A 13,526-nucleotide genomic window follows, 5' to 3' on the forward strand; every position below is an offset into this window, starting at 1 on the left:
GACACTAGTGTGAGCATGTGACCCAAACTATAGTGAATAAAAATTTTGTGGAAATGAGTCTGTAAAGAGATTGCTCTTCAAGCATTATTCTCTCTTGAACACCTATTCTCACTTGCTTGTCTTGATGTTGCCTTGCTTTCTCCACCCTGGACAGGCCTATGTTCTCTCTTGAACAGGTACTTCCTTTCTCTCCCTCTCCTCACATCTTTCTAAGTAAATTTTATTTAATAAAAACTGTGCTTCGAAAGAAGGCACATAATTTTGATTCACTAATAAAGAATTCAGAAGGAAAGAAAGAAAGAAAAGAAAGAGAGAGAGAGAGAGAGAGAGAGGGAGGGAGGGAGATTGGGAGGGAGATTGGGAGGGAAGGAGGTCGGAAGGAAGAGGAAGGAAAGAAGGAAGAAAGGAAGGAAGGAAGGAAGGAAGGAAGGAAGGAAGGAAGGAAGGAAGGAAGGAAGGGAGGGAGGGAGGGAGGGAGGGAGGGAGGGAGGGAGGGAGGGGGGAGGGAGGGAGGGAGGGAGGGAGGGAGAGAAGGCAGGGAGGAAGGAAGGAAGGAAGGAAGGAAGGAAAGAAAGAAAGAAAGAAAGAAAGAAAGAAAGAAAGAAAGAAAGAAAGAAAGAAAGAAAGAAAGAAAGAAAGAAAAAGAAGGGGAAGGAAAGAAAATGAGTCCACAAAGAAGGTGGGGCAGAGGGAAAGCGGAAACCTTGGGTCACTAGTGATGGCCTGCTACTGATGGCAATGCAGAGATCGAACTTTGAATGCCCAGAAATTTACGATTAACACATTGAAAAACACAGTGCCCAGATAAAAATAATAATAATGGTAGCACTGTAGCACAGTCCTCCCATTGTTCATCAATTTTCTCAAGTGGGGCACCAGTAATGCCTCCATTGTGAGGCTTGTTGTTACTGTTTTTGGCAGATCGAATATGCCACAGGGAGCTTGCCAGACTCTGCCGCATGGGCGAGATACTCTCGGTAGCTTGCCAGCCTCTCTAAGAGGCATGGAGGAATCGAAACTGGGTCGGCTGCATGCAAGGCAAACGCCCTACCCACTGTGCTATAGCTCCAGCCCTAAATTCCCAGAATGGATAACTTTAATTCTACAACACTAATAACAGGCAGATGAGGGCCAGGAAGATAGGAGGTGCCCAATCCCAGATCCATCCCTGACCCCACATGATTCCCTTAGCATGATAGCGTGTGGGCCTGGTAGTTTCCAGCCCCAGATCCAAGTAGCACTGCATTCTCTGACCCTTGAACTGAACCAACTCACCCAGATGCAATACTAAATCATGCAATACTCACGACCCTTGAGCAATTCTTGGGACCTCTCTTTGAGAAAAAAAAATCAGGCAGATGAACTGCAGTAAATAGAGAAGCATATATACAAGTCAACTGAGGCGGTCCAACATCATCACTCAGGACTGGTGAGATTCTCACACCCATGTTTCTATGATCTCAGAAGCAGAGGAGAGGCAGTGCTGAATGACACATTGGCTTGCACAGAGTCAGCTGGAAAGTACAGTTATTACCTCTACTCACCAGACACCAAGAAGGCAGGTCTCATACCTCACCTGAGCCAAGAGGTAGAGAATACATTGTAGCATGTGATAGAACCAATAGAGCCAGGAGCTTCAAGGACCTCAACAATTCCTTACAGGTACCTCTGAAGGAATGCAGTGATGGATTTGTGTGGCTCTTTTGGATGAGTTTTCAATATAATTCATCCAGATTAAGCCTTATCTCAGTTTCCCCAACTTTATGAAAATCCAGAGCTTCCTATGGGTCTGAATAAATGTTCTCTTCCTGTCATTTATTCAACAATCATGATGAATAAAAGCGTCTGGAGAATGGTCACACCCGTTTAAAAAAAAAGATTTTCAAATATACAGGCTGTCTAGAAAAAAGCATCCTTTTTCTCAAACTAGGTTGATATGTATCCTAGAACTGACTTGAGCTTTCATTTCTTTCTTAAGTAAACATAAAGTTTTAAAAGACTAAAATAGAGTCTGAGATCCCAGCAATTCAATATAAACTAGAAATAAAATAACTCACCTTGTATTCAGAAGAAGGTTGCTCAATTATTTCTTCCTCTATAACCATCTCAGTTGGTTTCTAAGAAGAAAATACACCATGTCTTAGATTGACTCCCAGTCAACCAAATCGTAAGAAACAAAGTGCATGGGAGACAAAATGACTTTCTAGACCCGTTCTATAGATAGAAATGGGAAAGTCACCATCCTCTGTTCACTAAGGTTACTGACTGCAGTCAGGGCTGCATCTGTCCAATTTTTTACCTAGGCCTCTACCAACAAATTGTTATCCTATTTAATAAAATTATTAGCAATTTTCCCTCCCTAGATAGCAATTAAGGATGGAGTAGAGACTTGTGATAGATTTCTTTTTCTATTTTTGACATTTTGGGTCACACCTAGTGATGCTCAAGGTCATATCCAGTGATGCTCAGGGGTTATTCCTGGCTCTGCACTCAGGAATCACACTTCTGGCGGTGCTCAGGGAACCATATGAGATGCTGGGGATCAAACCCGGGTCGGCCGCGTGCAAGGCAAATGCCCAACCCGTGTACTATCACTCAGGCCTGACATGTGATAGCTTTCTGGAGTCCTCCAAAGACGTTCCTACTATTAGGGAAAGGCACATAGAAGAAACTATTCTGTATTCTTGGCAGCATCCATGATGTTTTCCCATGTGCTGAGACAAAAAGGCTTGATACTCTAAGGACACCACCAGCAATCAAAAGTCAATATGCTGTGGAACACAATGACAGTCCTAGAGAAATTATGCACCTCTCCTCACCCCAGATAGACATCACTGAGCTTCTGTGCTGGCCAACTCTGGGAACTTCTAATTCATGGAAGCCTCTGGGCTTTTATTACGGGGCAAGAGACATTTTCCTTATTGATTAGTCACGTCCCTTATCCTATTCACCTGAAAGTAACACTGCCTTAAAGCTCCATTATATCTCTTCTAATTAAGCAATTCAGCAATTACTGGATTTAGACTGAGTTTCTCCTATTTAGCTCAAATTATTTTGGTCGTACTTTTGTTAATGTCTTATTCTTAGCTCTCTCTGGAGTGAAATGAATCAAAGAAAGTGCAGTTTGGGATGCATCACTCTGGTTGCTGCTGCGAAATCTAAGTTAAATTCATTCTCATCTTGCATTGACTTTGGTGAGTCTCTGAATATAACTGAATTTTGGTGGAGGTCAGTACTAGAGCTAGTCCTTTGTGATTTCAGTTAATCTACTCTTCTTAATGCATCAGCCATAGACCTAGATTTCCATAACAAGCTTATCACCTATTATAGTGGTAGGGTAATGCTACTTTACTAAAAATAGAACTGGTTAAGTGCAGAGAAAATCTAAACCATTTCCCAAATAGGAATCAAAAGTAAGAATCCTATGCTAAATAGAGCATGCATTTTTCTATTTCCTTTGTGTGTGTGTGTGTGTGTGTGTGTGTGTGTGTGTGTGTGTTTAGTGAGGTAAATGTTTTTTATTGAAAGAAATTTAGAGTAATGTAAGAGCAGAGGAAGAGAGAGAGAGATGTGTGTTCAAGAGAGAATATGGGCTTCTCCAGAGTAGTAAAATCTTGTTTCATTTTTAAATATTTATAAGATAAATATAATTTTAAACCTGTCAGAAGACATTAGCTTTGTGAAAAATGTATTCATTATATAAGATATAACTTCTACATCAATATTTTCATATTGGATATGGTTTTTGTGAAGACTATAAAGTTGTAAAAATTATTTCCTTGTGTTGAGTTATAATAATTTGGGACTTAAATAAATTTATCACTCCCAGATTATATTATGCAGTGGTCTGTTAATAGTCTCCAATAATTTCTATGCAAGCTCCAATAATAAAAATACCATGAAAATCAAATATTCTGGCAACAAAAATAAATAAATATGTTTATTTTACACAAGCAGTTTATGGGAATAAAATTGGATGCACTAGGATTTCACCTATGCTTTAAACTTTTGTCTGACCCTTTCAGTCTACAACCCCAAACACAATAATAAAAAATGATAATCAATGTTGAGGTGAAAGGGCAGATGTTAAATTTAGCACAAAAGTTACTGTCCAAAAAACCTCAACTTTAATTACTATAAAAACTTTAAGTGTGCAATAAAAAATATTTAAATTCTGAGTTTAGATTTTAAGAGAAGACCAATCATTGGGTCATTGTTTTGTTACTCAGAAAAAAAATAATATTGCTAATAATACTAAATATGAAAAATACATGGTGAAATTGCTCAAAATTCCAAAATGAAGTATACTAATGCATAGTCTGCAACACTTTTTAAGTTGATTACAGGAAGAAACATAGCAGAAGTATGTTAAAAATAAGGTGGCAAAGTTAGGGTGACTGGTTACTGAAAGAAAAGCAGAAAAGCTTATTGATTACTGGGATTTGGCCCTTTATATGCATGGTTCTCAAAATATCTGTTCTCAAAAACTAATAATTGCAAGTGTATTTTAGTGGCTTCGGGTATTTGCTAAAGACAAATCAGGCTTTCTGGAGCCTCTCTGAACAATCTCTCCTCAGGAACTGGGATGATCCCATTGTCTGTAGACAACTGTCAGCCAATTGGGAGTCAAGCTAGTCTGTAACTCAGGCCTCCATTTCTCCATCAGACATTTGTTTTTCCCACTGCTTAGGTCAGCAGGCCTTGATGCTCACTCCTTTTCCACTTTCCCATCCTTCTCCTTCTTCCCTATATCTCTTCTTCCCTACATCTGCTTCTTCCTTACATCTCCCCTATTGATTCATCTTCACACCTATGTGGAACAAAAGGAAAGTAGGAGCAAACAACTCCTCTACCTGGATTGAGCATTTAAACAAGCATCACTTCACTTAGCCCCATACAATATATACAGAAATATCCTATTCGGGCATAAGGAGAGTAAGACCTTCTAAATTCAGAAATCTAGGAAGCAGCAGTCCGTGATTCCATACCAGATTGTCTAATGCACCATTCATGTCATTATCCCATCATTCTATAAATAATAATTAAGGGTCTCTTACCTGCTGGAAAACTGCTAGGGACAAAGGCTAGAACAGTGAGCAAAGCAGACCTAATCTTTATGGAGTATAAAGTTGAAAGCAGTTATCAAACAATACTACATAGGCAGCCACAGCAGTGACAAGTATTAAAAAGTATTCAGATAAAAGGTTTAGGGAGAGGGTTAAGGCAATAAATACATAATATGGGATCTGAAGGAAGAGCAGTAGCTAACTAAAGGTGGGAACAGGGCATGGAACATTCTTGAGGCTAGGAAGAACTTGAGATGCAAAAAGGGAGAGTAAATACAGGCAGGGGCTAAAGCAGCAGAATTAGAGGGCAGTGACAGGGATGTGTGCCCCAATACCAACCTGATCCACAGGCACCTCCACCTGCAAATTTTTGTCATCCTTAACTTCCTGAGCCCCTTGAGTTTCCAAGTTTGGAGTCTTGGCTTCATAGACATTGCTTTCTGGGAGGAAAAAAAACAGTTCTCTTCTCAATGTTCGTCTTAATTTTGTTTTTATTCCAAAAAAACAGTGACAACTCAGAATCTTCTAGTATTTCTTGTTATATATAAAGAAAACCTGGTCAAGGGACCTTGACCCCACAGGTGACATTCAATTCCCCATCACTCTCTTCTTTGCTTCTTTCAAATTTCTGGGTCTGGGGGACCTGTATATCTGCATGCATCCTATATTTCAACCCACCATAGCTCTCAATCCAGAGATAAAATATAGTGTGTGTTCCACAAACGTATAAATAGTTAGCTCAATTATAAATAAAAAACTCAAGGAAACCTACTAGACTTCAAAGCTGGATTTTTAAGGATGTCCAGATTTATTGATGCAAAATTTAAGTGGGTTTTAGCAGAGTTTAAATGAACTAGGAGGTAAAGTTGTGTATTAAGGTGCTCAGTTTATAGATTTAAAAAATCATTTTAATTATCTTTACAGTAAGTTTTTGGAAAGTTTATGGTCTCCCTGGTGAGAATAAATAGACAACATTAGGCAAAAGTTGGGCAGATAAGACCACTCCTTCAATATAAAGTAACAGAATGGGAGACTAACACCCAAGGATAGTAGAGATAAGGACCAGGAGGATTGCTCCACAGTTTGTCACATTGCTCACATGCTGGGGAAAACAGCAGATCAGATAGAGAAGGGACCACCAAGTAAAGGGTGCTTGGAAGGCCCGCTTGGGGTGGGAGATGTGAGCTGAAAGTAGACTATAGACCGAACATGATGGCCACTTAATACCTGCATTGCAAACCACAAGACCCTAAAGGAGAGAGAATAGAAGGGAATGCACCTGCCACAGAGGCAGGGGGAGGGGTGGTAATGGGGTAGAGGTGGTGGGAGGGATACTGGGAACATTGGTGGTGGCGAATGGGCACTGGTGGAGGGATGGCTACTTGATCATTGTATGACTCAAATGTAAGCACGAAAGTTTCTAAGTCTGTGACTGTACCTCATGGTGATTCACTAAAAACAATTTTAAGAAAGACCATTCCTTCAACTCTAAGATGATATAAAGGTGACCATTAATAAACTCGAGACCATTAATAAACTCGGAGAGCCCGGCAAGCTACCGAGAGTATTTGATATGCCAGACACAGTAACAACAAAGTCTCCAATGGAGACGTTACTGGGCCCGCTCGAGCAAATCGACGATCAACGGGAGGGCCTTTACTTACTTTACTTTAATAAACTCAACGATCCAAAATAGGCAACTCCCATAACTGGTTCATTCCATTTACCAATGAAGAGTCCCAGATCTCCCTCCCCATCCCAGTTCTAGTCTTAAACTTCAGCTCCCTCCACAATTATCACCTACAGAAGAATCTTCCCTCAAGTCTTAGCAAGACTTTCTTATTCTCCTAAATAATAAAGAGTGAAACATCAAGAGATGAAAGGAAAGCACATTAATCAGGGACCCTGTGTGTTCCAAGCACTCTGGCATGCTTTCAACATTTAATATTTATAGTTGTCTTTAAGCAAGTTTTTCATGCCCATTTGTTCATCAACTATTTCCCCATGACCTGAGATTCACAAAGGCTTCAGATGGAATTTGAACCCTTTCACAATATGCTGACTCCTAGAGGGTAGGTTTGCTGTGCGCCTGTGTAGAAATGCTTTGTATAGAGCAAAATTTTATAGAGAGATTCTGTTTTCTATTCCTTATAGAAATATAATTTAGTGTTTCTGCTAGTGTAGATTCAATAGCTACAGTCTTAAACCCATTCAGGTTGAGATTAATACAGTGGGAATTCTGGCAAGCACATCTACCTTGCCAGAGATTTACTAAGCTCCATGGAGGACTGCAGCATGATTATTTATCCTGGGTAGAAGAAGGACACATGAGGGAAGGAGCAAGGGAAAAGCATTCAGGAAATATTCCAACTCTGAAGGCCAGAAAGGGGAAAGGGGCTATCATACAGGAGCAACAAAGAAAAACAAGAAATAGTAAAGATGGTATTAAAAGTCTTGACAGAAGAAAATTTTCTAAGAAAAATTGTTTCCATATTATTAGATTGCAGCATGCTGACAAACACGCACCTGCCTTCATCTCTGGTTACTGGTGTTACTGGCGCCTGCTCGAGCAAATCAATAAGCAATGGGATGACAAGTGATACAATAGATGTAGCAGAGTAGTAAGAGATAGTCTCTCTTATCCACCAGATTTCTTTCATAATTTACCAAAAGAATTATATTCTTAAGTTTCTATCATGTATATAATAAAATATAACACACAGAAGGTGTCTCGTCCAGACCCTGGCACCCATTAAGAACTCAATAAAATGTAATGGTGTTAGTAGTAGTATCAGTAATCATAGAAATCATAGAAATGATAGTAGCAATAATAATAGCAGTAATAGTTTCAATAGCATAAATAGTAGCATCAGCAGTAGCAATAATAGTACTAGTAACAGTAGTAATAGCAGCGCAGTACTAACAATGGCAGTAGTATCTATAATAGTAGCAATACCCACAGTATTGGGTATTGCAACAATAGCAGTAAGAGTTTGATAGCAGTAGCTTTGATAGTAGTGGCTATAGCAGTAATACAGTAGTGATGGTAGCTGTAATAGTGAGATTGGCAGTATCAATAGCAATAGTAACATTTACTGTATCACTTTATCACTGTTGTCCTGTTGCTCATCAATTTACTCAAGCGAGCACCAGGAATGTCTCCATTCGTCTGAACACTGAGACTTCAGCAGCCTCTCCTTACTAATAGTAATATTAGTAACAGTAACAGTAGGTGCAGCAATAATGTTAATGGTAGCATCAGATGTAATTGTAACAAGGAGTATGGTGCCACCAGCAGGTCAATCTGTACCTGTGAGGCAAGTGCATCAGCAGTCTGATGGCACCTTCAAACTTCCAGATACCAAAAAATTGCTCTGTGCCTTTGGCCCTCCCGTTGATCGTCGATTTGCTTGAGCGGGCCCAGTAACGTCTCCATTGGAGACTTTGTTGTTACTGTGTCTGGCATATCGAATACTCTCGGTAGCTTGCCCCAAAGACTTGGGGCAAAGTTTACAGAGAAAGTAAACTGACAAAAGTTAGGTATGTGGGAGACACACCCACAAACCACCTTCGGCTCAGCTATATACTTGGAGGCGTGGCCTCTCTGGTTCCTGATCAAACTGCTTAACTTAACGGCCATGATCCCAGAGACTTAGAAACAAATCTCGAAACCCAAAGACTTTTGGCAGAAATGCATCCAGTTCCTGCAGTAGGTTACCAGCGTCAGGCCACCCGAGGTGGGAATAAGTGTCGTGTCTTGGCCTGTTCCACCTAGTGGCCCAGTGGCCACCATCCTCCAGAGGTCATTGGACAGTCAGGTTTGGACCCACAGTGACGAGATGGGGGTGGAGCTTGCCCTTTCCTCCCCGTCCCAAAGAGACCTTGAGTCACCACTCATGAATGGCCTCTCTGGCTCCTAATCAAGCTGCTTAATGGCCATGATCCCAGAGACTCAGAAACAAATCTCAAAACCCAGTGGCTTTTGGCAGAAATGCGTCCGGATCGCACAGTAGGTTACTGTCACCAGGCCACCCCAGGGGGGAAAGGGTGCTGTCCCTCCCACCTGCTCCTCCTTGGTGGCTCAGAGGCCATTGGACAGTCAGGTTTGGGCCCACAGTAACAAGACACATGGGGCCTCACGGGATGGGTGTGGAGCCGGCCCTTCCCCCCCACACCCCAACGAGATCTCGAGTTGCCAGCAACAAACGGCCTCTCTGGCTCCTGACAAGCCATTTAATGGCCTTGATCTCAGAGACTCAGAAACAAATTGTGGAACCCAGCGGCTTTTGGCAGAAATACATCCAGTCCCTGCAGTAGGTTACTGGTGCTGGGCCACCCCAGGTGGGAATAGGTTTTGTGCCTTGGCCTGTTCCCCCTGGCGGCCCAGTGGCCGCCATCCTCTAGAGGCCACTGGACAGTTAGGTTTGGGACCGCAGTGATGAGACACATGGGGTCTCACGGGATGGGGGTGGAGCTGCCCTTTCCTCCAATGAGACCCTGAGTCACCACCCATGAACAGCCTTTCTGGCTCTTGATCAAGCTGCTTAACGGCCATGATCCAAGAGACTCAAGAACAAAACTCGAAACCCAGCAGGTTTTGGCAGAAATCCCTCCAGATTTAATTGTTAAAATACGGAATTTCAAACTTGTGCAGACACTACTGCAACTGCACGACATCATATGTTATTCATAACCAATAGAAAACAAATTGTCTACTGTTGCCTTTTCAGCAGATCTGAGTGTTGGGGTAAAATTTCAAATAATAATGGTGGGTCTGGTGTCAAAATATTGAATGTAATCAAAGTAGAGAGAGAGTAATATGGAAATCAACTGCCCCACAGGTAGGGGGAGGGTGTGGGATAGGGGTATACTGGGGTTTTTAGGGGTGGAGAATGGGCACTGGTGAAGGTATGGGTATTTCATGGTATGACTGAGACTTAATCCCGAAAGCTTTGTAACTGCTCTCACAGTGATTCAATAAATAAAATTATATATAAAAAGATGTAATTGTAATAGTAAAGTAAATGGGCATAAGCAATAAATATTTTAAATTGTATTTTAAAATAATTTATGTATTTAATCTTTTTAATGATTCACATTGAAAAAGCAAATTATTCCAATGGCTTCTATTTTTATGTTTCCCTCAAAACATTAAATTGTATGTTGTTTCTTGTCATTTGTCATTTAGGAGAAATATATCAGTACCTAATATATAGAGATGTCATAATTACTTTCTAATACTACACTTATGTTAAAGAAAACTTCCTAATTAGGGAATCAAATTACCTTTCATACTTGAATTTGTTTTCCAACTCTTTTTCACAGCTCAGTAAACAAAGTATTGTATTTGTAAATTAGATCACTGAAAACCAAGACTGCATAAGCATAAGACATACATTATGAAATGAAACTGGTATGAAAAGAACTAATTCTTAACACAGTATCTTTTTTATTGGTTGCAACTAAATAAAACTTCACATTACCTTTAGCACTTTTGAGTAAAGGTTGTATCTGTGTTCTCTTATTTGTTTCTTTGGCATAGTAAACAGAACCATGTGCTTTAGAGGTAATTTTGTCCAGTTTATGAGCTTCTTTTTCTTTATTCTCCTCCTAAGGCATGAGTTAAGAATAAAAATGTTAAAAGCTTCAGTGAATTTTATCAGTTCATTAAGAATGACCAGGAAAGCACTTGGCTTCTTAGGCCAAATGGTGGGAATGGGAACCTTTAAAGACAATGCCCACTTGGCACAAATTCAACAATTCTTCAATCTATCACACACCACTATGTGTACTCCACTTTATGCTACTGTACTCTGCTCTATCTCAATCTGTTTCTGTGTTACAATACTCTGTTCTACTCTATGTATCTCTCCTTGTGCTATTCTACTATCTTACTCTATTCTCCCTGATTCTATGCTATCCTACGCTACTCTATTCCATTCTACTCTACAATCTGGCTATTCTATCCTTACACTTCTCTTCTGTAAGGTGGCAAAATAATCCTTCTCTCCTTTCCTCCTAAGGACATCACAATTCATGTCTCCCCAGGAGAGAGGTAAGGTAGTTTTCTAGGAAAAGAAATGCAGATGGTGATGGTGAATGCCCGACAAAACAGGACAGTCATCACAAAGGCAGCAAGAAGTTCAGTCAAAGATAATTCATGTGGTTTTAGAGGCACTCCTGAAAATCCAATGAAAACCACAGCTCTGCCAACAACTACAACTGGAACCTCTAATTGGAACTTCTAAGCCATATAAATGGATTTCTGATTAAGCAGTACATGTTGACAGGTTAATTGGGGTTCATAAAGAGGAATATGTTACTCAAAAATGTATATAGACAACAATATTTAAGCATTAGTAACTCATAGTATAAGATAAACTTATTCTTAATATGATCCTAACTTACCATTTCTGCATGAGTGATATAAATAGTGAAGTACTGATATGTGTCTACGTAAAATTAGATAATCATAATGATGAACATCTTTACTGATTTAATAAACTTAATCACTTAATCACTTAACTTCCCATTAGTCATCCATTTGCTCGAGCGGACGCCAGTAACGTCTCCATTTATCCCTGTCGTGTGCTAGTGTAGCCCAATGGCATCTGTTCGCTCTGGGAACATGAAGAGCCTCAAACCAATCATTCATGATCTTGATGAAGAAGTCTGACCATCTGGTAGGAGGGCGGCCACGCGGCCTTTTGACATCACGTGGAATCCAGTCAGTAACAGCTCTAGTCCAGCAGTCGTCTTTAAATCTCATTACGTGACCAGCCCATCTGATTTTTGACACCTTGGCAAACGAGACAGCGTCCCTGATTCTGGATTGTCAACGGATGTCGGAACTCCGGATTCTTTCTCTCATTTGAGTGAAATGTGATATTCCAAGCATAGCTCTTTCAATTCCTCTTTGGGAGACCCGAATAGCATTCTCATCCTGTTTGTGTAGGGCCCAGGTCTCTGAGGCATATGCTAATGCAGGAAGAACAGTGGAATCAAAGAGATATGCCTGGAGCCGGAGGTTCTTCGTCCTCTTAGTTATTTCTTCGACGTTCTTGAAAGTGTTCCAAGCCGCTCTCTTCCTCCTGTGCAGCTCGGGTGCCAGGTCATTTGTCATGTTGACTTCTCGACCTAGGTACATATAGCTATTGCATTCGGAGATGGTCATTCCGTTGAGAGCAAATGGGGCGTCAGGAACGAGGCTGTTTCTCATAAACATTGTCTTCGTAAGATTCAGCTGTAGTCCTACCTTTCCACACTCACAGTCAAAGTCGGCCAGCATTTGTGCCACTTGGCTGATGTTTGGTGTTATTAAAACAATGTCATCAGCATAGCGGAGGTGGTATAGTTGCTGACCATCTATCTTCACTCCCATTCCTTCCCATTCCAGTCGTCGCATGATGTTCTCGAGGGTGGCACTGAAGAGTTTCCGTGAAATGGTATCACCCTGCCGAACCCCTCTCTTGAAACCAGTGATTACTTCTTTGTAGAATGGTGAGATCCTGGTAGTGAATCCGCAATACAGCAATACAGCTCACGGAGGATCTTGATGTATTGGGCTTGAATACCCTGATTGGCTAGGGCTTCAATGACCGCTTCCATCTCAACAGAATCAAAGGCCTTCTTTAAATCAATGAACGTTAAACAGAGCGGCATCTTGAACTCCCGAGAAACCTCAATGAGCTTGGTTATCGTGTGAATACGATCGACTGGTACAGCACCTCCATGAATGTGCGAGGAACACCAAGAGAGAGATAGCCACAAAAAAACGCCTGTCTTCGAAAACTCTTGAGCTTATTCGCCAGCGTGGTTTGGCGCATGCCTCAGGCAACCACAAGCTAACGTCCGAGCTCGCAAAGCAGTGCAGAGATGCGATCAAGGAAGACCTCAAAGAGAAAAGAGCAGAAGTGCTGGTAGATGCAGCAGAAGCTGGGAAAAGTATTCGTAATGCCCGTCTGTCCTTCGCCAACTACAAGACCAAGATGACTGCCCTCCGACGTCCTGATGGATCCATCACATCCTCCAGAACGGCAATGGAGAAGATTATCCATGACTTCTACTCAAATCTCTTCGATAGCCATGTCCACTTGCCGACATACCAAATTCCACAGGATGGATATGTCGTTCCCAACATTCTCCCTTCTGAAATCTGACACGCCATTTCGTCAGTAAAGAAACGAACAGCATCCGGCCCAGACAAGGTCAGACCTGAACACCTGAAGAACCTGCCGTCAGTACTCATCAATACACTGGCTCGGCTCTTTACACGCTACCTGTCTGAATGCAAGTTTCCGTCCCAGTGGAAAACTAGCAGGACCGTACTACTGTCCAAGAAGGGAGACATCCATGACACTGGCAACTGTCGCCCGATCTGCCTATTGTCTGTCATCTACAAGTTGTTCACTCGAGTCATCCTAAATAGGATTGGCAGAACACTAGATGAAGGACAACTAT

The 13,526-nt window shown here is 41.2% G+C and overlaps 1 protein-coding gene across 1 annotated transcript in view; it reads right to left on the bottom strand.

Moving 5' to 3' along the window:
* Positions 1–13,526, bottom strand: part of DCDC2C (doublecortin domain containing 2C) — a 172,881-nt gene that overhangs the window by 87,930 nt on the left and 71,425 nt on the right. Inside the window, exons 7-10 of the mRNA XM_056126405.1 lie at positions 10,559–10,676; positions 9,130–9,138; positions 5,406–5,506; positions 2,058–2,117 (exon numbers count right to left, since the gene is read on the bottom strand). Of these exons, the coding sequence (XP_055982380.1) occupies positions 2,058–2,117; positions 5,406–5,506; positions 9,130–9,138; positions 10,559–10,676 (288 nt within the window). The remainder of the gene's footprint in view (positions 1–2,057; positions 2,118–5,405; positions 5,507–9,129; positions 9,139–10,558; positions 10,677–13,526) is intronic.

The sequence above is a fragment of the Sorex fumeus genome, unplaced genomic scaffold (assembly GCF_029834395.1).
Source record: "Sorex fumeus unplaced genomic scaffold, SorFum_2.1 ptg000006l, whole genome shotgun sequence".
Lineage (NCBI taxonomy): Eukaryota > Metazoa > Chordata > Mammalia > Eulipotyphla > Soricidae > Sorex > Sorex fumeus.